Raw genomic sequence first — 26705 nt, forward strand, 5'->3', positions numbered from 1 at the left:
GGCTTCCTTGAAAAACTTTGAATGTCTAGTCAAAGCAGAATGTAGAAAAAATAATAAGTGTTATTTTATCTGCTCAAAACAACACAGCTCATTCAAACACTGTAGCTATACTCTTTGGGTTTTAGACGCTTTCAGAATTGTTAAAGATTTTTTGCATTATTATCTTGTGAGATGCAGCTGTTAGTGACCCATTGTACAGTTGAAAGCTGTAGGTTTACACATGGCTTCAAGCTGAGTTCTGAATAGAATTTTTCTCTTTTACTTACAATGATTATCCCACGTAGGAAGTGAGGCGAATCCTGCAGACCTCTCTGCATATCAAATGAAAACTGATGGCAGACTCAAAATTTATGATTCACATTTGGATTTAATAGTCACCAGTGAGTCTTTACCTATAGATGTCAAACAGCTTTGGCTGTTGCAGTAGTTCACATAAACATTTTTCTTCCTGCTAGCATTTTTTTTTGCTTTGTCTTTATGAATTAGTTCCTGTCTGAACTAGGATAGACACTAACAGTGCTACCCTGTTTTCCTTTTTATTTATAAGATCCTGAAGAATTTGTGAAAACTGAATTTATTTTTTTCTTTCCTATTTTAAGATTGTGCATATTTAAATGTGACACAAGTAGCATTTATCACCTTTTAAGAGAAGAATAGAAGATTACTATAACTCCTCTGACCTAAACAGTTTTCCCAAGCTCACTGGATCTTTTCTTGGTGGATGATTTTGAGCACTTTCTGTGCTAATGGCTAAAAGTTTTCTCATTTTTTGCCTTCTTGGAAAGGATGTATATAAAGCTTAACATTGTATATGGTAGTACATAAATTCTGGCTAATTGGCTAATATTTTCTAAATGTGGCATGTCTTTTTTCAGTGATTATCTCTTTTTAAGATATGTGGTCTTTTAGACAGAAATTGCTGCAGTGCACTGCCTCTAGACTGAATTCATGCTAGAAATCCTTGACTGTATTAGGTGCCTGTGCATGGTAGTCCATTTTGCTATTTAATATTTTAGCAGGAGATCATACCTGTACTCTTCCCACAGTTGACCCTAATGGGATATTTTATAGTTGGATATATTGCCTGCCATCTTTAGACTTCACTCTTGTTCTTGGAGCCATGTATAAACATCTCTTACGCTAAATATTCTGCTGCTGTCACAAAGTTAGTGGTTTCCTGGTGGACCATATGTTGTCCATATGGACTGCTCTACATGCTGCTTCCCCTCCAGTCATTCCTATCAACTGTGTTGTGGATCTGAGAGTTTTAAGTTCCAACACTGGATGACCTACATATGGCTGAAAAGTAGCCTTGATTTTTTTAGCCACTATAATTATTTTGGTTCAACCGTTGAAAGTGTTTAGAATAAGTTGTATTTAGAAGTAAATGTATCACACTCAGCTTTGTGCAAAACGTATGCATTTTGAGCTTTGGGTTGGTGGTGTTTGTTTTTCCAGACCTGGGAGGTTTTGTTTTGTGCTCTTGGCAGCTGACCGAAGGGCCGGAAGAGCTGCTGGTGTGCCAGGTGCCTGTGCGAGGAGCAGAGGGTGGTCTCACTCACTCTCCCCTCCTGCACTCAGTGTGTGCATGAGCCTCGCGCGGCGAGGCACAGGGGCACTGGAGCCTGTGAGCAAAGGAACATCCAGCCTGGCACCTGTCCCGGAGCCTGGTGGCTGGCAGGGAGTCTCACCAGTGCTGGCCAGGGGAAGGGAGAGCCGGGCTGAAATGTGAGCTGAGCTGGATGTCCAGTCCACCCAGAGCACCAAAAGGACAGGAAACAAGGAAAATGAACTGATGGCAAGAATGATATGGGTTGAAAACCATCAGTAGGGATTGATGCAAAAGCAATGATAGCAGTGGGGAATTACAAAGGTTTCTTCAGTAATAACAAAACATAAATTAAATTAAATTAATAACTGCCTAAGCAGTTTGTATTACGAGACTCTGAGATAATTCACCAACATAATAAAATCAATGACATGCTGGAGTTCTGCAGCCAAATATTTCTTGGGCAAAACAAACTAGTAAAACACAGCCCTGAAGGGCCATCTGCTAACATGAGACACTATATTAAAAGACAATGAGACAATGAGACAATATATTAAAACCTTTCATATTACCATTAGCACATGTGTGTGCATGTAAGATGGGGTCCTGCAAATCTTTTAAAAAAGGAAAAAAAGAGTAATACTATTTGTCTCTACTGCAAAAGCTATTAAATACAATAATTCAAAAATATTTTCGAATTCCCCTTGTTAATACATATAATTCAAGATTGTGTGGGATATTTTTAAGTGAGAGAATAAAATCCTTTTTCCAAAAGGTAGAAATGTGCATGTGCAGCATTAAGGATTCTTGAGAAAGGACTTAGCACTAGGCTCTACTATTATCATAATGTCCAGTAATGTGCTAATTTTTAGTCTATGTTAGCAATGTATGGGAAAAAAGCCCATTTCTGAGAGCCCACTCTGCATATCTTTCTGAGAAAAAAAAACTTGTAAATGAAAAAGTATGACACTGATCAGGAAAATGGTAATTTTTTTGTACTGGGCCACTCTGACTGAACTGATGCAAATTATCTAAGGCTCTTCCCAACTCCCTCTGAAGCGGCAAGACAATTATGCACTGCGTGTATTACCTCTGCTTCACTGTCTTGCTTTTTCCATTGTTTCATACTGATAGGGATTTATGGTTAATCTCAAATCAAACTAATTATCATGCAAGCTTCTTATTCTGGATCTGGTTGCACTGTAACTTGCCAGCCTTTGTACCATTAACAAGGAAATAAACCTGAGATTTTTGACACTTGCTTGGTGGAGTCTGGCTTTTCACCAGTTCCTAACTGTGGTCTATTCCTGCTGCTTCCTGGAGCTGGATGGTCACTTATTCAGTTCACTCCATTGCAGTGAAGAAAGAGCATATCACTTTGTGTTCTCTGTATGTTGCTTATACTTCTTTCCTGGGAAATTATGCAACTTCTCATCTGTAAGTTGCCTTCTAGAGGAAGGATGCTTTTGGAAAGAAGCTTTGTCCAGTACAACAGATCTATTAAAAGTGATTTCTCCATCTCAGGAAATGTCTCTTTAATGACTAAGGGGTCTGAATTTTTCCCAGGAGCTGTGGTATTTTGATCAGCATCCTAAATTGCTAGAGAAAGTCTCTCTTCACTGAGCACTTTTTAGGATCTTTCACAGTAATACTACCCTGCTGTAGGAATAAAATGGGTAGAAGCTGGAATAGAGACTAGTCCTTCTCAGAAATGTGTTAATAAGATGGGAGAAGATAGCAAATCTTAAATTTTGGGTTCAGTGAAACCTTCATGTGCAAAGGTGAATAAAACTGAATATTACTTGTGCTGATGATAACACCAAGGCTCAAAAATTATGAAGCTATTTTTTTTGTTTCCCCTCACTATTTTTCAAAGTTTTTCCTGTCTAGACAAATCGAAACAGCAGATGTCCCAACTCTGTCAATAAAGAAAAAGAATTAATTGAATCCAGGTCTGTATCCCCAGGTGAAATAGGGAGAAGTGACCCATATTTATATCATCCATGTTTGTTACTTGTGGGATGTACTGTGGGTTCTGTAGCTACATCTTCTGATTTTAGCTCTCAGTTTTGTCTTCTTTCAAGGCATGGTTGATTGATTCAGCTCTTTCACCTATGTATACATCTTGTATGGTTTCTGACCTTTCTTCTTGCCTTTTCCTTTCCCAAATCTCTGCCCTAAATGCTTCCATGAAATCTTAGAAGGAATGTATAAACTGAGATTTTCAAAAGAAGCCTGGGGAAAATACTAGGGAACTTAAAATTTGATAACAATTGCTGGTATATGTTGGATTTTGTGATTTTTTTGGAAGTTTATATTGACTCAATAACTGGTCTCCCAAATCTAACAGTTTCATTTGTTTTAACGATAAGATTAAACTTCTTTTTCAACATTTTTTGTTTGGGATTTTTTTGGGGCAGTGAGGTAGGGGTGGAAGAAATTGTGTAGGAAGAGCTGTTTCCTTAAGCACTTCCCAGTTTTAATCAGTACAATATGATCAGCAGATTTGTCACAATTTTCCAGTATCTAAGGAAGAAGGGGATGGTGAAGGGGACCAGTTTATGTTATCTTGTAATTCTGTATTTTTTTTCCATATTTTACAATAACGGCTATGAAAGCACCAGGCTGCCAAGTGCCATTATTCCATTGCATTTGACAGATTAGGACAGTGGAAAGACGCTGAGTTGAGACTCATCTGTGATGGTAAATACTGTTCAGTTTGATTATCTCAGGAGACTTTTAAATAACACAGAACAGGTAGAGTTGGAAGGGAGCCCTGGAGGCAATCTAGTCCAGCCTCCCTGCTCAAACAGGGTCCCCTACAGCACATCGTTCAGAATTGTGTCCAGACAGCTTTTGAGTATCTCCGGAGAGGGACAATCCAGAACCTCTGGGAGATGCAGTTTAATATTACTCCCAAGACAGACAAACTTTCATTTATTTTGATAACTTTGAATTTGTGTCTTCTTTCTTTAAACTTTTCTTATTCATCACTATAGTACTCAAAAATGAAGGATTTCTAAATGGTCCTTGATAACCATATCCCCTTTAGTGCTCTAGGCAGCTTGGTTTATATGAAATTAGCTCTGTTCTGATTCTGGGTTTACACTAAATGACTTACAGGCACTCCTGCCGACCTTAAATTCTCTATGATTATATTGGAAAAATGGATGGTTACATGATTAGATTCAGCTGATATTTCAAATTTAAAGTTCCAGGACTGCAAACATGACTGATTGCACATGTGATTGCAGATTGGGTAATTAGTTTGTTAAAATCTGTTTGGAATTCATGTTTCATACAGGTTTTGAAAAGACAATTTCACTACTTATAAAATAAAAACATTTTTTCTGGTTGTTAATAACATCTGCTGCTGTTTTAAATCTGAACTCTAAACCAAGTTTCTAAGATTTAGAATTTGTCACTTGGGTTGACTTCTTGTCCCCTACGTACTCCTAGGATGTAGGGAATTTGTTGACTTGTTGTTCTGCTTTTTTCAATACTAATATGTACCTTTAGAGTCAGTGTGCTTGACCAAATTTATTAACCATCATCCTTTCCTTTCATTAGTTAGAATACTAATTATCCTATTTCCCCCCTGAATTTCCTGCCAAGAAATCTGTGAAGCAGTCTTGCATAATAGATTTAATTGAAGTGTTTTGGTTAATAAGACAGATCAGAACATACTTGGTTCAACTTCTTGTTTCAGTTCTTTTTCACGACTGCTTATTTTTTTAAACTTTCTCTTGAGATTCAGTTTCGTCTGTGTAAATGAGATCACCCTATAGCAGCAAAGAGTGAAGTTTTGTTTCCATCAGTTATTTAACTGCCTGGTTTTACAGCAACAGGTGGTATACAATGAGCATTCTTAACCTCATCCTCACTGAGGTAATAGGATTTTGAGACTGTCAACCCTCTGTCTCAACTAGAAAACTAGAGTTGTGTCTATTGATTGCATTTTCCCTGACTTAATTAAACTACATACAAATTTGTTGAGCTTTTAATCAAACAGCTTAATTGTCTGCAGTCAACAGCCACATTTGTCACTGGGGCAGTGGGGTACCTCAGGATAGAAGCTGTCTTCTAGAAAGTTACCTGACATGCAGGGAGGACAAATGTACGTGTATCGGGGCGTATGCTGTTTATAACGATGAATTTCATATTCAAAAAATATTTTGTGATTATTTTTGTGGCATCAGACAGTCTGACACTAATGTGTATAGATATATTGGAAACAAGTTAAGGTGGTAACTTTAATTCTGGTTTCTTTTGAGTTCTTGGGTTTTGTGAATGGAATGGGTAACATTTAAACACATTAAACACAACTTGAGTATGCCGTTCATTATCTTTAAACTAATAAATGAATATTGCATTGTCACTTTTAAGTTTTAAACTTCAAAACAATAATTCCTGTTCTTGAGCACTTTTTATGAACTTCCTGCAAATGTCTGTTACTACAGAAGGAGAGATGTGCTAGCAGTGGTATTAATATATTGACTGTACTTGTCAATACAATCGAACCTCTATACAGTCAAACCTCTTGATACAGTCACTTTTTAAGTTTTAACATGGGAAACCAGGAGACTTTCAGATAGACAGATCTGTGAATCTAAACAAAGCCTCAGGGTCAGCACAAAATGAGTCTCAAGTGTGTGTTTAACCTCTAAGATTTACTGCAAATGAGGTCAAGTTTTAGAGCTTCTATGGGATACTGCATGCACCTTACATAAAAGGAAAATTTTTAGGTAGTGAAAATTATGTATCATTAGCAGGTGCTTCTCTACTTATTTACTGAAATGAGACAAAGCTACATTGGATGTGTTATTTTATGGAAAGAACTAAATCCTGGAGTCCTGACAGCTTAGAATCTAGCTAGTGGGCATCAGGTTTTTCATCCAAAATGAGAGTGTTCAAAATAGGTGTAATTCAGCTCTATTGGAGAGAGTTTTGGCCAAAAATCATAAAAATACTCAATCACTCAATCTAGTGCAATGTGGTTTTGTTTCTTTCTTTTCCAGTGAAAAAATATCAGATGCTGAGAAGCAAAACAGGAAAGGGGGGAAAAATAATGCAAAAGCTCTTAACAAAACCAGCACGCCAAACTATAACCCTGTGTATGCATTTCCAGATAATCATGCCTCTTTGTCTAGCTTCTTTCTCCTAGCCAAAGTTAAGTAATCCCCTGAACTTTGAGATTTATTTTCCTCATTGGTATTCAAATTGTTGCTTTTGGGGTTGATGGTGTTTAAGTGGTAGTAACTGGTAAACAGCTTTCAACTGGTAAGTGGCTGTAGTACATTGCTGTTCTTTTGCTTTTTGCCTTTCTTCCATTCTGCAAGTTTGTTATAAATTGGATTTTCTGCCACTTGTTTTCTCTCTGGTAAGGCAGCAGAAGCCAGTGCTGTCAGCTGGTCATCTTCTGGACACACTGCTGTCCCACTGATGAGGCATAAGTAGCTGAGACTGTGTTTTAAAACACAAAAATATGCCATTTTGTATGAGGGCTGTTTCTGCTCTCCATATCACTGCTGTCCTATTACTTACCTGTCTTTGTTCTTATGTTGAAATTAGTATCCTTTGTGCTGGCACAGACCTCGCTGGACTTGTTTCAGGAAACAATTTCTTCTTTCTCCTCTTTCATGGATAAGTTCTGCCAGTGTTGAAATATTTGGGATATATTCTTCTGTTACTTGTGGATGCTGGAAAACCTTGTTTACAATTGATGGATGGATGTTTGACCTTTGAAGTCATGGAGCAACTCAATAGGAGTGCCATGGAACAGAATAAAGACAAATGTCATGAGATAGAACTCTGATAGCGACTGGAAGGAGTGGGAAGGATCATTTTAGGGTGGAAGGTAATTTCAAGGGAACTAGTAGATTCTCATCAGTACCCTTTTAATATCTTTTTCAGGGCAGCTGAAAGATCCAATTGCTTCATAAGAATCTTGCCTGCTTTCCTGTTGTATTCAGCCTCTGAGTTAAAACTCACATGGACAATGCCATTCAAAAACTCATAGTCCTCCTTCCTACACTTTCTTGCAGAGTTAGTGGAGAAGGCAATAAGGAGTTACATATTGATGAACCAGAAAAAAAAACCAACAAAAAAAACAGTATACGGAGTCTTGGCAGCTATTTCGTACCATAGTTGACATACACTAACTGCAGCAGATGTGTGACTAGAAGTAATTTGTGGTTGTGAACATACTCTATTTCTCTGGTCAGGATGATAAATTTCAGTTGTGTATACACAGTACCAACTAAACCAAGCTTTGTTGTCAATGAAAGAGTCCATATGAAGATTTTTTAAGAAAACTGATGCTCAAGAATACTGGAAGGAACTATACCTACCTGTTTCTCTGGCCCAGAAGCAGAAGCAGAATATGAAACTTAAGTTCTTCACTTAATGTCATCATGTCTAGAGATAGAGAAGTATTATGTAAAGTTGTGTCTTTGGACCCGTCTCAATCATTTGCCAGTCTTTCCTTCAGTTCCTTTGCAGTGTGCATGTAATTAATTATTGAATGAATGATTAATGAATGAATTGAATAATATGAATTTTAAAAAGAAATTAATAAAATTATTAAAATAAATAGGAATATTGTGGAGTCACTGAAACCTGGCAACTCCATATTTACCAATCCAGGTGACTCACACTTCAGAATAACTGGGCTAAGCATGCAACTCTTCTGAAACAGCATCCCCCTACCATGTTCCCCAATCAGAACAGCTCCTGCAAGAATTAATAAGTCCCACAGCTACCTTCCCATACATGTGGTAAAGACTGTAATTTGTCAGTCAGAACACTATTTCTAAAATATTTTAAAAAATATTGCTGTTTTTTTCCCTTTTGGAAAAAAAACCAAACCAGTGCTATAAAGTTGAATTGGATTGGTAACTCTTAGAAACAGTTAAGTCATCTATAGAGTCATTGTCTTGTTCTGCCACAGATCGGGTGTTTTGAAAACTGGTGTTTTCAGGCATGCTTTGACATTTACTCCCTGGTGAATTTGATCTGACTTTAGAAGATACAGGACATTAATCACATTTTTGTGGATTTTTTTTTCTTTTCTGGGTGATTCTGGAGGAATAACTAGCTGTGCTTAAATGCCTTGCATATACTTTCTGCTTTTAGTCTTACATTTGGATTTCAGTATAATAAGAATTTCATCTATTTCTAATGCACAGTTCTGGAGGGTGACTGCATCTGTAAGCTAAACACTTTGTTTTGGCACATATAATTTCAGTGTACTGTGACTCTTTCTAGTTTCAGAAATCTTGCTAAACTACTTTGCATAGAGAAGCACAGTATCAGAATTCATTTTCTGGTACAGGCAGGAAAGATGAGATTGCAGAATCAATATATGCACTTCCGAGGACCTGAGCACAGGATCTTCTGTCTGTGATGCATTGAATGTGACTTCCACATTTTCTGCTATTATCAGTGTGATCTGGGGATGAGGGAACCTTTAAAGAATGCAGGGATGTTTGCAATGTATCTACCCAGATAAATGTGAATTTGTGTAGTATCTTTCTCAGACAACTAAGTACTTAAGGGTGCTGCTATTTTTTTCCCTTTAGTCAAGTGCTCTTTTTTTTTTACAAATCGTATGTGCAGAAGACACATCTAGCTATTGCTTTTGTGTCTTCCTCTTTTCTGACACGTATCTTCCAGTGTTAATATTTTTTTTTTAATTAGTAACTTTGCTATTGATATGTAGAGAAATCATGAGAAAAGGTCTCAAAAGCAGTTTCCTGGCATCTTTTGAAGAGGTGGAGTCAGTGGAATAGAAGAAATGGAGATTCCTCTGAGTGATGGACAGCAAAAGGCTGAGATGCAAAAGTTGTGAATTGCAACAAAGGAAACTCCAGCTGGATATCAGGAAACTCAGTTCTGATGGTGACTGTGGTTAAACACTGGAAGAAGTGGCTCAGAGATTTTTCAGAATCTGTATTACTGCTGGTGTGCAGGCCTGGACTGGCCAAGGCCTCAAACACTGTAGTGGTTACAGTACAGCAACTTTGCTGACTTTGCTTTGAATAAGAATTTGAACTGTATATTCTCTACATATCTCGGCCATCCTAAATTTTTCTTCGATTTCTTTTGGTGCATGAGGAGTACACAAATTATGTGTACTTGCATAACATGCTTGATTTTTCCAAGAAATTTTGGATTGATTTATTCTGTCGTATGTGTACCAGCTGTTCGGTGTATTCAGACATGGACAGGAAAACAGACGTCTCAAAAGCATCGGACACACTGAGCTTTGGTGACATTGCCCAGAAATAAGAAACTGTTAGGAAAATCCTAGAAAGAGCTATGCTTAGGGAGGGTTGGGGAAGCTTACTTTGTGCCATGATTTAGAACCATGAGATGACTGTAGCAATGTCACACACCAGTGTGCTGGAACATACGGGCTCTTGTCACAGCTGGAGTTGTAAACATGCTACTAGTACTGTACACAATACTAGAAATAATCCTGTACTGTGAGAGCTGCTCATAGTGGCAGAACTGACTTTTGGTAATGCCAGACTCCCCTCCCTAGTTAATCCCTGCCTGTATCCTCGTGTATTAATCCATTAAGTGCACTGGGTGCAATTTAACCTAATTACCATATATTTTCATTGAAATATACCCTATTTGCTTCATGTGAAGTAATTGTAACCAGATGGGAAAGCTACATGGGTTTTGGGCATTCTTTTATAATATATTCTGGAAGAATAAAGAGCAAAAACTATGCCTCTGGAAGAGCTGAGATAGATAATGAGTTGGTTTATTAGTGATCTTTAATAAGTCCTTGAAGGCTTACATTTTTGCTTAATAGCTTAGCATTTTGGAGGCAAAAGCAGTGTTTAGTTTAACCAGCAGTTTTAGTTGTTGATAGTCAACTATGCAATTTTGGTATGTTTATGCTTGCTTGTTTTCATCATCTCTCTCTCTTCTCTTAACTAGAGAGAAAACAGTTAATGTTATTATTTCATTCTTCTCCCCCCTACTCCCCTTTGTCAAGGGGAAAAGTACTCCTTGTGAGAGCGGAAAAATAGGAAGATTTGTAGAAGATTAGTGCAATAAAATGTCTGTGGAATTCCCTTTTCACTCTATTGTGTGCATATTGCAAAATTTGGGATCGGATGTTTGGACTTTAGGAATAAAGACGGATCATGGCTTTATGATATGTACTTTCTTATTTATCTTCCTATGTTACTTGGACACCTAATTTTTATATATTAGGATAGTAGCAACTTGAGGGAATGAAAGAACTCTTGGAACCTTAACTTGTGAAACATTAATCAAACATATCATACGGCAAGTACTTGTCAGTGTAGAAGAAGAGGTAAATTGAGAAGAGTTCAGTGGTTTTTCTACATTTCATAAGTTTGGGAATTGATTTCCAGAGGACATAATGAAGGTGTTCCCAGTAGATTTTTGATGCATTGCTCAGTAATAAATAATAGGAAACCACATGTCCACTCACTTACCTGCAGCCCAGCTTACTCTGAGGTCCACTCTGTGGTTGCTGTTTTACTCAGGGTTTTTCTTAAAGCTCTTTGCTCCCTCTTTTGTTCTTTATTGGACCCCTTTATTAAAGTCTGGCACAGGACATTGCCTCTTGGTGCTTGTGTCACACTGAGCTTTGTCCTTGAATTGCAGCTGGCCAGTTTCAATCCCAGAAATCCTGGTGAATCTGGTACTTCAGACTTGCGCTGTTCACTTCTGGCTAACCAATTTTATTTGGGTATGTCTCTTTTCCCATCTATTTCTTAACATTGTAACATAAATTGTTCTAGTGTGAGTAGAAAATAAGCGCAATATCTGATAAAAAGTTATAGTATCTTGTGCAAGGATGTCAGTAATGCAGGGATTTCGTGAAGTGTAAAAACTGTTGAAGAGACTCCATCCTCTCATTCATATCCTCAGACCAAGTTTTGAACCAATTGTTCCTTCAAAGTTGTTTTCTGTGTACATAAAGTCCAAAGAGATTAGTATCCCAGCAATTACCAAACTCTATTTATGATATTCTTTTTCTAGACTCTGTACCCTTGAATTCTGTTTTCTAATAATAAATAAATAAATGTTTGTTGAATTCTAATGTTTCTCAAAAGTAGATTCCCTATAGCTGTGTGGTGCATTTCCTTGTCTATTTTCTTTAGCTAGTTCCTAATCAGAATTGTAAGACTTCTACAATATTTTTTTAATCTTGATCTGACTTTTTTTTGACACTGCACCGAGTTTAACGAATGCATGTATCCCAAAATACTGTGTCAATCCAGTTCCCTTTCAAACCTTAATGAACAGTCTGTGACAAACTATTTAGGGATATTTATAACAATTCTAGACTTAGTAATATCCTTATCTGAAAAAGTTATTAGATTCTGTGTTGTCCTCTGAACATAGAAATAATTTTTGGGGGTTAAAATTTGGAGGTGGTAAAAATGGAATATATCTATTGCTGTGTCCTGCAAGTCCAGAAAAAAAAAAACCCTTGGCATTGGTTTAAATGATTCAATCTCTAGCAAACATTTGAAGAGAGGGAAGGAACATGATTACTTGCTGCCTGGTTTCCTGTGTTGAGCTGGGGGTCAGCAAAATATTGTTACTATACCATGATTTCCACTTTTGGGTTACTTTATCAAATCATAGGACCATCGTTTCTTCTATTGGAATGCTAGTGACAAACTACTGAACTTGGCTCAGACTTGGCTCCCTCACTTAGATCTCTGGCCATCTGTCCCTGCTCCACCCAGGCTGCATCTGATGCTTCTTCATTTTCCTTCTGATCTCTTGTGTTTTATCAAACCTGATTCCACAGTGTGCTCTGGGAATTATGGCAGTCTAAATCAATAGTATAAAACTGTCAAATTTTCTGCCACTCTTGTCTTTCCAGCTGCATTACCACAGTGTATGGCACTTTTATTTCCTAGCAGGGAAGCATGGACTCTTGATGGAAGAAAGAAATAGTGAGGTTTCACTGGCATGGGCTGTTTTGGCAAAAACCTGTGAACCTTACCATAAGTCTAAAAAGGAATATCTTTATAAAAAATTAATCATAGGTAAATCTTTAGATCCACAGGCTTTTGTAGTGGAAAAACTTTTGTTTGAAGTAACTTCTTGCCTAACATAATTATTTTGACTGATTTATTGGAGAATATCTTGAAGCTTTTGCTCTCTGTTATTTGACATATGGATGCTGTACAAAAAAGAGGAGAGAAATAATACATATGCTGTATGCTGTGCAGAGTAAGAGTGAAGATCTTGCAGGTAACATTGCCATTGGATTTTCTTTGTTATTTTGCAAAGAAAAAACCTCCAAAACTTTCCTGTAGAATGAGTTTTAGTAACAACTTTTATTTACTGTTGAATTGAATATGCAAGTACAGAGTAAACAAATCTGCAGTATTGTGCTGTACAAACTCATTGTTTGTTTTGATTCATTTGGTTTATTCATTGAAGAGGGAGCAAGTTATCAATACATCAGGCATGGTACAGAGTCACGTTTCCACTGGCAGACACTCAGCTTTTGTTTTGAGTATTCTGTCCTGATTAGTATTCAGAACACGGAGGAGAATGTGATGCAAGGGAATTGGTTTGCTGTTTTACTGACTGACTCAGCCATTTAACTCTGCTTCCTCAAGGCATCAAAGACAGCGATAAAAAAAAAGCATTTTGCCAATAACTTCCTATGGAAATAAGTGCAGCTTAATAACTTTTTTTAATTAGTACTAACATTATTGCAGAGTGGAAAACTCCTTAATTAACCTTGTCTTCTTTTTATGTTGTTGTTTCCTGTAAGACTGTTACTGATACTGAAATCTTTTGTTAATCTAACCTCTGATTTATAATTGAAGATGAGATTTTTTTTCTTTTAATTGAAATTTCATTTGAAAGGTGGTTCCTTCCAGTACTATTTCTTGTGGGAAGCAGAATTTTCTATGATTTTATTCCTCCTTATTTTTAAGTAGGATAAGTGATAAGGTTAAGGACAGACTTCTCCAGACTTTTATGCTCTATTTTTCACAGAATTTAATTTAAGTCAGCACTGTATTGTGCATTGCAATGTGTCTGATGGTTCCTGATGCTTGCATTGAAGGGCTGATGAGAAATGAGGTATTCTAAAGGACATAAAGTCTTTAGTTAAACATTGTATTGAACACTTTAAAAAAAACTAAAATCTAACGTAAGAATATTAGGAAACTAAATGCCAAAACTTCTCCATTAATTGATTTAGAAAAATGCATCTCTGTAAAACTGGTGATATGGCTGAATTATAGCTTAACTGTTTACTTTCTTTTCATGGCAAAGAAATTAGCAGATATTTGCAGTTGTGGATAATTACATCTTTGGAAGATAGTGGTACTGGGCTTAGGTAGAAATTGAGAAAATAGCTCAAGCATAAGCAGCTTGTGTTGAATGTAGGATTATGTAGGGAGAAGCAAATATTCTGCCTGGAAGGAGGCCTGAGCTGAAGATGACTTCTGTTTCTAGTCCTGGTTGAGAATTGCAGTGTCTCTCCAGTGAGACAGCAGTAAGAGAAGGAAGGAAATGAGTCAAACGTGGACAGCACTTTGAATATCTGAGGAGGGTACTGGACCCAAGTTGATGCCTGGGCACCATGGGAGAGATACCAGAATGATACCAGTCCCTTTTTCCAAGTTAAACCTGAGGTGAGGGAAGAAGCAGAGACCTGTGTATCGTCTGCTTAGATGAACCCGTTGCATGAGGTCCGCTTGTGGATGTGAGCTGCGATGAATACAAAGATGAAATGTTTAGGATTCTCTCTGAAGCATCTGTGAGGAAAGAAGATACATGAAGAGAAAATGTATGAAACCTGAAAGACTGCAAAATTTTGAAAATGGTACAGAAATTGAGAAGACAGATACAACATGGTTTATATTTGAAAAGAAATCATTGGAAATCTTGATGAAAGCTATTCTGATAACATCACTGAATAGCTTATACAATTTATGCAGTGTGAATGTGGATAGCTACATGGAGATGTCATGAATTATGTTTCTGCTTCTATTTTATTAATGTAGATTCAAATGTTAGTAATATTATTTTTTTATAAAAGTGTACATTTTTATTTGGGGTGGGGGGTGAGAGTTGGTTGTTATTAAAGGTGGTGTTCTGCCTTTCTGCTGGAGCATACCTGACAGGAGCAGGAGGAGAGGGAACATGGGAAGCAGCATGCTAGAAGCTCTGTGATCACTGAAGCTAGAGGCAGAAGTAAGGAAAGAGGGGAGAGAAGATGTGAAGACTCCAGGCTATTGTTAGGAAAGGCGTGATGTTGAGAGTGATATAGAGAATTTAAGGGGGCATCAGGAGCAGCAGGGGCAGATTGACCCCTAAGGGGACCAAGGTGGGATGCTGATGGGAGCCAGAGTCATGATTATGTCTGAAGACACTGTTCAAGGTCAGCCTCTATCCAGTGGTCCTCCTATGGTGATGAGGCAGGTTGAAGACCAAGCCAGGGAAATGTGTCAGTGATCAGGAGGGTGGGAGATGAGATGCTGATGCATACCATGTAGCCACCACAGGGGCCAGAGAAAAACAACTCCCAAGGTAAGAGGCTCAGGACCTGTCTGCTGCCCTTCGCCACAACTGTGCAATGAAGGGACTGATCTCTAACTCAGCCAGCACATTATACAGCAGAGAGAACAAACACAGTTATTTTACTCAGAAATATTAAAATGCTGATATTGTCCATTATTCAAGTTCTTGCTTGTGTAAGCACATATGTGCTGCAGACCAAAATAAAGCTCATCAGTTGTGAAAATTGTGGTGGCCTGAATTGTGCACACCAGGTTGCAGAAAGACTTGGTGAGAAGCAAGGAGCATTTTCAGAAGGGAAGACAGAAATAACACTAGGAGTGAAATTTGTAGGTTATAATTAGTAGGTGGTGTGATAGCAAATACTGCGAATTCATTTCAAATGGTTAAGAAGAGGGAACTATTTAATTAAGTAGAAAAGGAAAATGAATCCAGAGTCTTGATTATAAGAGAAAAAAAGGCAACAAGTTATTTCTTTTTAAAGTATGAAACTGCTTCATTCCTTCAAAAACCCCCCACAGGAGCAAGGATGAGATGGGAAAAATGTGCTGATAAGCAGAAATATATTCTAAAATGTTTGGATGATATGAATAAAGACCATGCAGAGGAAACCACTTAACATAACGAATGCAGCAGTAGAAATAGGGTTAAAAGGCATTAAAAAAGGAGAAGGTTCTGAATCATTGTCAGGAAAAGCCTGACAATAAAATCTGTTAGCTACTCTTATAAATTCCTGTTTAACCATTATGAGGATACTGTTGCTTGAAATCTCCAAAACAGAAGATTTTTTTGATATTCAGGGTGGGAGGGTGTTTGAGTATTCCTTCTTTTAAGGGAGTTTAATAAAGTGTCTTCTTGAGGCTCTTAATTGCATAAAGATTACCGGGCAAGATACAGCTTTGGATAGCATTATTGTACCAATCTCTTGTGTGAAGTCTGACAGATTTATTTTGGGTGTGAAGACGGTACATTCAGATTTATGTACTGTGTTTTCCTTCTACACTTAAATGTTATAGGATACAGTTATGAGACAAGCTTATTTTTCCAGAGATGAGTGATTTTGCAATAATTAATGAATTTACTTATTATTAAATCTGCTTTGGAAAAAAGATATCTACAGATGTTTGAGTGCTGCTTTAAACTTTTCCCAGACTAAAGTAACAGTTGGATGGTGTTATTTTAAAGGGGACAATGTAGTCATGTATAGTATATGTATGTACAACCAAAATGAAATGGACTGTGGAATCTTGTGTTTCAAATGCATGGTTCAATATAACTAACCATGTAATTTGGATAGTATGTCTATGTGTTTTGGTATGGAAAGTGTTAACTGAGTCTGGTGTACCTAGACATCTGAGAAAACATATTTGATTGTAATGCTCAAGAATTGTATGCTACCTTTGCATCCCTTTTGGAAAGCTTTCATTTTTTTTTTTTAGCTTGAGAATTCAAAACTAAGTGGAAAGCTTTCATTTTTTTTTTTTTTTAGCTTGAGAATTCAAAACTAAGTGGAGTAGTGCTTAAAGCTGCAATCAGTTGTCATTAAAAGATCTGTGTTGCTCTCCCCAGTAGTTTCGGCCATGTAAATTAAGCCTTGAGAACTTTCTGCACACTGACCAGAAGGATTGTGATGATCTAGTCTGACTTCCTAATTGTATGCATGTAAATAAACCCTGTTGTTCCGTTTTTCAAATCCTTTCTCTCTGCCAGAATATTTGGTTCAAAGAGATGTCCCCTTATACTTGAGTCTTCAAATGGTGGAGATTCTCCTACATATGTTAATTAGCAAGTCTAGTGGTATATTAAGAATTTCCATTTGAATGTATTAAATTGACTGCCAGTGTTGAATACTCCTGTAGCAGTCATGGCTCTTTGATTTAAGAGGAACAAGATTTATGGGGGAAAACAAATGCCTTGTATTAGATTGGTCTTTATGACTAGGGGAGCTGGGGAAGCAAAAGGGAGTTTTAGGTATGTGAGATAGTCAAATCTGTGACAAAAGCAAAAAGTTTCAGAGTTACTTATGTTAGAGAATATGTAGTTGCTTGCTTCCTTGTGGAAGATGTACATGGTATTGGCAGGGGACATGGTAAAACTTTTACTTACTTTTTGGACATTTCTCTGTTAGAATCTTGTAATGCAACACGGAACTGAACTTTCATGGGTTTGTGAGTGCTGCAATCCTGTAGGTTAATGAAAACTAGTTTACAGAGAGAGTTCTGGGAGATGGGGCTGAGAAGTCATAAAGGAATGAGTGCTTTCATGAGAAGTGCTCTATTTGTGGTTAAGGAGGAACAATTAAGTGCAGATTGGTTGCCGTGTGCAGTTGGTTGGTTTCCAATCCCTGTAGTTTTCATGAGATTATCTGCTGCAGTGGTTCTAATTCATATTACATACTGAGAAATAAATGTATTCAGGGGCTTGGATGTGTCTTTCATGGAGGATGTTTATTGTGATGGCTATGCAGATGCTTGCATTTATTGTGCAGATAGTATCTAGATTTTGTTTGCTATAAATGTATTCCTGAGGCTCCTCGAAAAGTAGGAGATGAGAATGTTTGAAGGCTCATGTCGTGAGGCTGGGAAAGGATTTCAAAGTAGAAATTTTTCCCACTGAAGGTTTCCAAGGTAGAATAGTATATTACAAATAGAAGTGTACAAGATGAGATGATACCTGGATAGCTCATTCAAAGCTGAAATCCTCTTTCAAAAGCAGGGGTGTCCTTGCCTGACAAAACTGAAGGTCACTTGGGTTAGCACAGTATTTACTTTTTGTATGTGGTCTCTAATATTAAGGGTCTTTGAGCACGCTAGTTCTGCCATAACATAGTTAAATTGGGTTGTGTATTGAGGTGTGAAGTGTATATGTCCATATGATGTGATGGCTTAACTGTTAACGACCTTACAAGCCGGACTTTACCTCAGTTTCTTTAATTTCTTCAGTTTGTTAGTTGATTGGCAAACCAGTCCATCTAGCTAACCAGTGGTCTAGTGAAGGTTTGCTTCTCACAGTGCAGGTGTTGGAACTGAGTGACCTTGAGGGTCTCTTCCAGGCCCATCTTCTATGGAAGGCACTAATAGCTGAGGTTCCCAGTATGGCCACATATCACTGTGTATTCCTACAAGGCATAATTTTCATGGTCTCTGCATGAGTCATCATCAGTTTTCTTGGCTGGAAGCTTTGTTTGCATAGCTTTCAGGCATGACTGTTCTCCTTGTAACTCTGGCAGTCTCAAGGAAGTAAGGCTGCAGTGCCCCTGTGTACTCTGCATGGGACATGGGCTCAAAGAGTGCCTCACGAGGGGCAGCAGAACACAGCTGCCCTAGCTGTAGAGTTTTGGCAGCTACTCCAGACTAAGAGGAGATTGGTGAAGCACAGCACAGAGGAAACAAACACAATATTGTAAATATAGTTGCTGATTGTCAGCTAAATTCTACAGCAAATCTCAGGTAGTAGGAGTAGGTACAAAGAAAATGATTGCAACTGTACTGACAACCTCATCTCAGTGGAGATAGCTTTTATTGGGGTGTGATATTTACTGCCTTTAGGAAAAACACATAGCAGATTCTTTCTTTTCTAGCATGGCATAGTCTGGAAAAGTCTGATTTTTCAACAAGAAAGAAACCTATCATTGCTGTATGTTCTAAGCAGTTAAATTATCCTGTATTTATTTAAATATTTTCACTCTTCTGACAAAAAAATTAGGAAAGTCTGATTTTTATTTCTTCTTTTTCCCCCACAAAATACTTGTTCCCCTTTATTCTCAAAATACCTATTTTTCTTTTCCTCTCAGGTGCCAGTTTGACCTTGCTGGAATCTGTGTCCAGATCTATATTTTGGCGGTCAGTGAGGTACACCTGAATGCCTTCACGTAAATCAGGCTTTGCTTTGCTCACTGCCTGGGATTTTTGTGCCATCATCTCTACTCCCTGAAGAAAACCAAACCCCAAACCCTCTTGTCCTTGTGAGATATTTTACATTTCTGCCAAAGAATCTTGAATATGCTCCTCTGGAAAATGAGAGTATTTAAAATTTCATACTTATTGATGCATAACATATTTATAACTTACACACTCTGTAAGTGGAATTGAATGGCCATTATGGTACTGTTGGTAATATTTCCGGTTTTTAAACAAGCCAGTGAAAGTTAAATGCCATATTGTGCTTGTTAGATTATAAAGAATGATAAATGTAATTGGTAAATGAATTGGCTGATTTTGGTAATCTAATATTTGATGCTACAAGGCACTGAATTGTTACACTAGGATTATGTACTCCATGTACTGTGCATAGAGTGACAGCAAACAGAATCCTTACAGACACTGTTTTACTTGGAATTACTTCAACTTTAAGAAAATCAAAGAACAGCCGAGGTTGCTAAGTGACAGCAAAATATTTATCCTTTTTTTAGAAAATCAAACTGGTTTATGCAATGAATAGTAGGGGACAGCATATATTGTGTGCCACCCACATGCTGTATAGGACCATTATTGCACATAATTAAGACCTGCATAATTCAGCACAGTAACCACAGCTATCCCCTCTGTCTTAGTACTGATATTTTCTAATGCTGTTTATTTAGTCTTCTTTCCCAGAAGAAAATCTGTCAAGTAATCCATTATAAATGAATACTCTCTATCTCTGCTGTGAAATACAAGTATTATTCTTTCGTAGGCAGATGCTGGAAGAGAGAGAGGAGAGAGGGAGAGGAAATAGAGCAAGAATCACTGTTTATAACTGGCTATTTGCTTTGCAGGCTTGTTCTCATCACCAGTGTGAGATGAAGCGCGCTGAGAGGCAATGATGTGGCACAAGTGTTACGTTTTTCTGGAAAAAGAGGATAATGATGGGTTCAGCCTAAGGCTCCATGCCTTGTTCTTGGTTCTCACAGAGGAGCTGTGTGTGGCTTTTCAGTCCGACCCTATGGATACAGCCCTCCCCATCACCACGGAGGGTGGTGGGAAGCTCTAATTACAGCAGAGTGGTGTAGGCTTGGGTGGCTCTTCAGTCTCACTCAGCAATAGAGTGAGAGATTTTTCAAGTGGTGTTAGATGCAGTCCCATCATTCAAATGCTAAGGCTGATTTGTGAAGAGGAAAGCTGTTGAATTGCCTCCCAGCTGTATTGGGAGACCCTGCAGAGGAGACATAGGGAGGGAGTCACTGAGCTCAACATCCTTGAGAACTGTGACAATGAGATGAATTAGTCCTTGTCAGAGTTTTAACTTATTTTTCGTGGTTTTTTTTTTTTCGTTAGTTGGTTGGTTGGTTGTTTTTTTTTTTTTTTCCTTGACAAAGAAGTTGTCAGACAAGAAACAATGTTCAAAGATATGTGTGAGAAGTTGACTGGAAAAGAATGTATTTGTACCTTCAGTTCTCTTAATTCCAGAGATGAAAATGTATCTCCTGACTGAATGAGAAGAGAGGGACTGCTTTATGAGGGAACGCTCAAATCAGACTCTTTCTCCACTCTGCTCTCAAAAATTACAGCTTTAACTAAAGTTTCTCAGGACCAACTGCTGCTGTCAAAGACATTATACAATATTGCATAATTTTTGATATAAAAATGCTTCCTATAATTTGGAAGTGTTAGCGGACTTTGGTGATACAGAGAGTACACATTGCAGCACTAAGGGTTCAGGAGGTGGCTCTTTGGTTGGCTCCTCCCTAGCCCTGTGTTTATGCAGTCTGTGTAAGAAATATTTTATCTTGCTCTGTCTATAGTTGCAGTCATCACCTCCTGCTATTTCCCTAAAATACCCATATGGTCTGACAAGGGTAGTTGCACATGAGAGTGTGGGAGGAGAGAAGAATCAGTGCTGTTGCTTGTGCTGGGGTCAGGCTCTCTGTGATGCTCGCAGGGATCGCGTCTCGGAGCGGGGAGAGCAGCGCTGCAGCCTGCGCGTCCCGCCATGGCCGCAAGGTGGCGATGGCTCCGAGCGCCGCTGCTGCGGGGCCGGGAATGGCTGTGCTGGGAGTCGGGAATGGCTGTGCTGGGAGTCGGGAATGGCTGTGCTGGGTGTCGGGAATGGCTGTGCTGGGAGTCGGGAATGGCTGTGCTGGGTGTCGGGAATGGCTGTGCTGGGAGCGGGGAATGGCTGTGCTGGGAGCGGGGAATGGCTGTGCTGGGAGCGGGGAATGGCTGTGCTGGGAGCGGGGAATGGCTGTGCTGGGTGTTGGGAATGGCTGTGCTGGGTGTTGGGAATGGCTGTGCTGGGAGCGGGGAATAGCTGTGCTGGGTGTTGGGAATGGCTGTGCTGGGAGCGGGGAATGGCTGTGCTGGGAGCGGGGAATGGCTGTGCTGGGAGCGGGGAATGGCTATGCTGGGAGCGGGGAATGGCTGTGCTGGGAGCAGGGAATGGCTGTGCTGGGTGTTTGGAATGGCTGTGCTGGGTGTTGGGAATGGCTGTGCTGGGAGCGGGGAATGGCTGTGCTGGGAGCGGGGAATGCCGCCCGCCGGCAGCCTCCTGCTGTGGCCCACGCACAAGCCACAAGCCAAAAGCCGCCTGTTCAGCTGGTTCGTTTCTGGGGCCGCAGTTGTGCAGGGCCAGCCGTGCTGTGAGTTAGGTCCTTGCCAGCTGCTCCTGGCTGCCCCAGGTCATGGCATAGTGAGTGCTCTGGGCGCTTAGGCACTGAGAACCTGGTGAAGATGCTCTTAATGAGGCATGAAGCGCAGTGAAGCTACAGTTTTATTTTTTCCTTCTGTCTTTCAAAGAGGAATAAGCATTATTGCTCTTTAAAATCTGTGCAGGCTTAATTTTTCTTTCGTTTGAGTTTATTATTTGAAATAGCAAAACTTAGGACACTGGAGTAACTCCCTAAACTTTGAGATCTATTTGAAATGCAACTTCTTATAAAAACAGGAGTTTAGCTCTGTGTAAAATCTATTTATTGAAATTGTTTAAAGGTATGAGTGCAGCTAAACCAGAAATGCCTCTAGGTTTTCGTACCCAGCTTTCACTTTAGAAGGAAAAAAGCAAATCTTTAAATTAATGCTCAAAGAGGAATATATCTGGATATTTGACATATTTAAAATGTTAAAATGCAAAGTGAGAAAGTTTTTTAGTAGTTAAGTGCTTGAGGCTCTTTCATGCTTTTAAATTACTTTGGTTAAATTGCTACTGCAACTTGAAAAAGTTGTTCTTAATTTAATTAAATAGCTCTTTGAGAACTTTACTCTGTCTTAAACATTTTCATTATTTGATACCTTACTAAGGTTAGAAAATGTAATGTGAAAAAAAAAAGTTACCTTTTTTGAAGGACACAGTGATGGAAGGGAAGAAAAGTTTTTATCTGTTGTGTGACTGCAATAAAGAAGAAAAATCTGAGGGCAGTTAATCTTGTTTTCCTTTAAATTTGTCTTTGCTTATCTTTGGTCATTTTGCAGAATGCAATCAAATCTGATATTCTGAGTCACTGGAATTTAGTTACAGTATACATTCTCCCATGAAGCAGCAATAGTTGTTTATGAAGTATCACACGGAGTTATGACAACAGATTTTATACCACTGGGAATGTGAAATCCAAAGAAGCAATACAAAAGTGAAGCAGGTTAATGGGAAGCTACAGAATCAATGAGGCTTTGCTGTATACTTTCAGTGGTATTCCGAGTTTAGTTTACATTTGGGGGTACACATACTAATTGGGTGGGGGGGTTAAATTTGAATTTCCTATTTGTGGTTCTTCCTACTTCATTTAAAATATGGAAACAGAGGTACTGTCTGAAGATGAGAGTGGACTGAAAGTGAAGGTCTGATGTGTATGGATCTTGCACAGAGCAGAGGAGGGAAGGGTTGGCACAGTTGAAAGGAAGTGCTCCTGCAAAGGGCTTTGAGCTCCGTTATAGGAGCTCCTACCAGAGAGAATCTGCCCAGGCTTACCGCCCTTAAGTTTAATTATACTCAAGGTCTTCTCTTGTTCCATGTTGACCAACTTCAAAGGTAGCTCAGACTTTGGTGGGCTGAGCTGCTTGGCAGTATCCGAGTGCAATGTCCAGTGCAAACACCTGTTTCTCTGCTTTTTGCTACTACAGCCTTCCAATACAAATAGTCTTTTTCTCTCCACATTTCCAAGCTATTACTTTTACTGTTAGCTTTGTTTCATTTTTAAGTGCTTCAATTGAAGAGTGTTAATGAATCCATTAAAAATGACCATCATAAAAAAAGAGATGGGAGAGAATTCACTGTGCTGTCATTATACTGACGAGTAAAAAAAACCCAGAGGAGCTGTGTGATGCAATAGACTGCTATAAATTGTTCTGTACCTTGACAGTTAACTACGTCTCTATATATGACAGTACTGGGGACATGTAAATAGACTTCAGATCATCCTTAGTGCAAGTTGTTGCTTATAGTATTTTCCATTGGAAAAAGTATTATTTTTTGGCTTTGTAGGGGAAGTTTATTTTGTTTTATTTATTACTTTAAAATCAAACTAATATAAGAAATATACAGTAATCCTAAATTGCCGCTCAACCCTTAGAAATTCTTACTACCTAAAGTAGTGAATATGAAAGCCATATATAAATATTTTAAAGGCATTTCAGTTTGCTGAACTATGATGGTTAGAAATGAGAAAGTCAGAATTAAATTTATATTTCATTGCCTTATTCATAATGTTTTTGTTTGGTATGTGGGTAATAGAGAAGCAAATCACCTAAAGAATGAAGTATGTAAGCATGGAAAGACATTTTCATAATTGCCTTGGCAGGAAGCCTGTATGTTCTCATAGCAGAGCTGTGAATATTCCATGGGATGAAGGAGCTGCTCACTCAGCAGAGGGGCACCGTCCGTGTCAGTGCTTGTCTCTTTTCTAAGTCCCCCAAAAGAACCCTGGGAAAAAAACCCTCAAACCATCCATAATGATTTGCATTTTCTGGTGTCTCAACTTGTCCAAATTATTTAGAAAATAAGAGAAGAATAAGGGGAATCAAAGCAGTGGAATGAGGTTTGATTTCTGTTAGAAAGATCTATCAAGTGCTGTGAGGATTCTGTGCAAGGAGTGGCTGTTTGGCTGTTTGTGAATAGGTGCTGTTTTGGGTGGATGTGCAGACACAATATGAATATTTCTCCTGTTGATTTTTAATTAGAAGTGGTACAGGATGGGGTATCAGTGTCAGGCTGCTGCTCTCAGGAGTTTATGCAGGAAACTTATCCAAGTCACAGCAACCTCTGCTGAAGTTTGCTTGCCTCTCTACAGGAGGCCTTTTTTTTTCCATAGGGGTCTCCTAGGGCTTGTTCTGTATCGTTAATTGTTCTGTTAAGATGAGGAACATAATTTTCATGTATTTTTAGCTAGCTTGGATTTTTTTTTCAGGGGCATGTTTTTTTTGGCTTTGCATCACTACTGCCTACATTTCATTATTTTTTTAGGGGATTTCTGATACCCAGTATATAGATGGCATCTATACTATTGTTTCCTGTCAAAATAAAACAGCTTCCAGGTTTACAATCTCTTTGGAGAGTTTTGCAGAAAATTGTTACCTTTTTCAAAGAAGTGCATGAATTTGCAAACTTAAAAAACTTTTGTGTGGGGTGAAAATATTTCTGTGCTATTGAGAAAATAGAAGTTGTCCATGGTAGGCCCATTATCAGGATAGCAGAGATTTTGCTAATTTTATAACACTGTTGTAGCTTAAGTGACTTCTAGGTGTTGATATAAGAGACCTGAATGCTGAAGACCACCATATTTACTGTAGGTGCCAAAAAATTATTCAATAAGAAATTATTAAGCCAAATGGGGCTGTATTATTTGCTGCAGGTTAGCCATTACAAATATTGCTTTCTGCCCTCTGGAAAAATATTTACATTTTCTGGCTATACATTTATTTGGGTTTTTTTTGTTTTACTTAAGTGAAATACAGGAGGGATGAAAATACCTTTCTGCCAGTTGTGTTTGAAATTTTTTTAGTGTTCGATTTAAACAAGAATATGGTGTGATATTCAAACTTCTCACATATTTGATAAGGAGAAATATCCTACTAGAAATAATTCAAGACTTGATAGAAACCTTAGCAAAAGACCTGTGTCTAGATAACTAGAGAGCTTCCTAACTTTGCTTTTTCCCAAAAAATTAAACTTTGATAAAATGGGGTCGATTGCAAGGTTTAATTGTGTAATGTGCTCTTATAGGAGTTTTTGTTCAAAATGTACTCAACTTTGATATGAAGACCACCAAATGTTATTGGGTGTCAATCTTGGAGCCTTTGTCTGCTCTTCCCTAAGATCCAGTCATTTCATGTTCATTATGTTGTAGCATCAGCAGCTAGAGCTCCATTTTCCTTACAGTGCACATGCTTGTTTGAAACACTCCTGTGGTGGTGTCTAGAATACTCAAAAAAATGGAGACATCTCAGTTGTTTATGTTCAGGTATTTGAAGGCTGAAAAGAAAGTTATGTATTTGAAGACAAGTTTTATTAACTGCTGCTGCTGCCATGGAGAAGATCAGCCATTATTTTCAGCATATGCATAGAAAATACTGCACACAAGTATCCATGCAGACCTACCTCTGGAATCCCTAGGGCACCAGGGAAAGAGCAGAAGTTTCCTTGTGTGCTGCCTGTGTGCATGTCTGGGGCCACAGCGTGGCTTGTCCAGCTGGGATCCAAAGGGCTTCCACTCACCAGGGAGCCAGGTGGCCAGGGAGCCTCTGTCTTTTGTTCCCTGTTCACGGGTTCCAAGTGTGTGCAGTGCTGTGTATTTTTTCTTGGAGACTAACTGCATTTATTTTTGTTCTCTCTCCTCTCCTTGTTTTTCTCTTGCACAGCTCAACAAGCAGCAGCTGCAGGTACTGAAGGAACGTTTCCAGGCCTTTTTGAACGGGGAGACGCAAATTGTAGCAGATGAAGCATTTTGCAATGCTGTGCGAAGTTACTATGAGGTGAGCTGTGTGCTTTGTTCTCTGTATTATGTTCACAGTATGCCTTTTAATGCAGGTGCAAGGAAAGTAATTTTAAGTTTCAAGGGCTGTGAATTTCCAAACCTTCTAGAAACAATTTCCTCCTAAACCGGCTTTGCTGTTTTAAAGGTTGAAATCTACTGCCTGAGTGGAAGAGAGACTGAATTGGAAAATATTCACCCTTTTTTAAGAAAAGGAAAAAAAAAATAAAAGAGAAGATAAAATGAAAAACCCCTGGTGCTAAAAATCTTCCTGGCAGCACTTGATACAACTAGGCACTGCTATCTTTATCTCCATATGTCCAAGGTAGCTCATTTAATCAGCACTTTGTAAGTTGCCACCCTGAGAAATATATCTTCAGATTTAGTCACCATGCAGAAGGTACCACCCTGAGAAATATGTCTTCAGATTTAGTCACCATGCAGAAGGTTTTGGTGAGGACCTGCCTGTTCCCTTGGAAAGAACAGAATCTCTCCATGCAGACAGGCCAGCTCTCACAGTCTGCTGTGACCTCCAGGCATGTTCAGTGCCTACAGCCCCAGTGCAGATCTGTAGGTGGAGTTTTAATTTCCTAAGGGACACATCCAGTTTTGAACTAGAGGACAGTTCCCTGTCCATCAGCAGCCTAGGGCTACTGAATTAACTTGTTACTCTTAGTAAATGATACTGTGTTTTCATTTCGCTTCATGTAAAATGCTTCATGCCTCTGACCC

General features: G+C 38.6%; 1 protein-coding gene across 14 annotated transcripts in view; it reads left to right on the plus strand.

Annotated features, from left to right (window-relative positions):
* Positions 1–26705, plus strand: part of CADPS2 (calcium dependent secretion activator 2) — a 287063-nt gene that overhangs the window by 32926 nt on the left and 227432 nt on the right. For all 14 annotated transcript variants that reach the window (XM_062491046.1, XM_062491047.1, XM_062491053.1 and 11 more), the window contains exon 2: positions 25861–25974. In XM_062491046.1, coding sequence (XP_062347030.1) covers positions 25861–25974 — 114 coding nt within the window. The remainder of the gene's footprint in view (positions 1–25860; positions 25975–26705) is intronic.

Source organism: Cinclus cinclus, chromosome 4, assembly GCF_963662255.1.
Source record: "Cinclus cinclus chromosome 4, bCinCin1.1, whole genome shotgun sequence".
Taxonomy (NCBI): domain Eukaryota; kingdom Metazoa; phylum Chordata; class Aves; order Passeriformes; family Cinclidae; genus Cinclus; species Cinclus cinclus.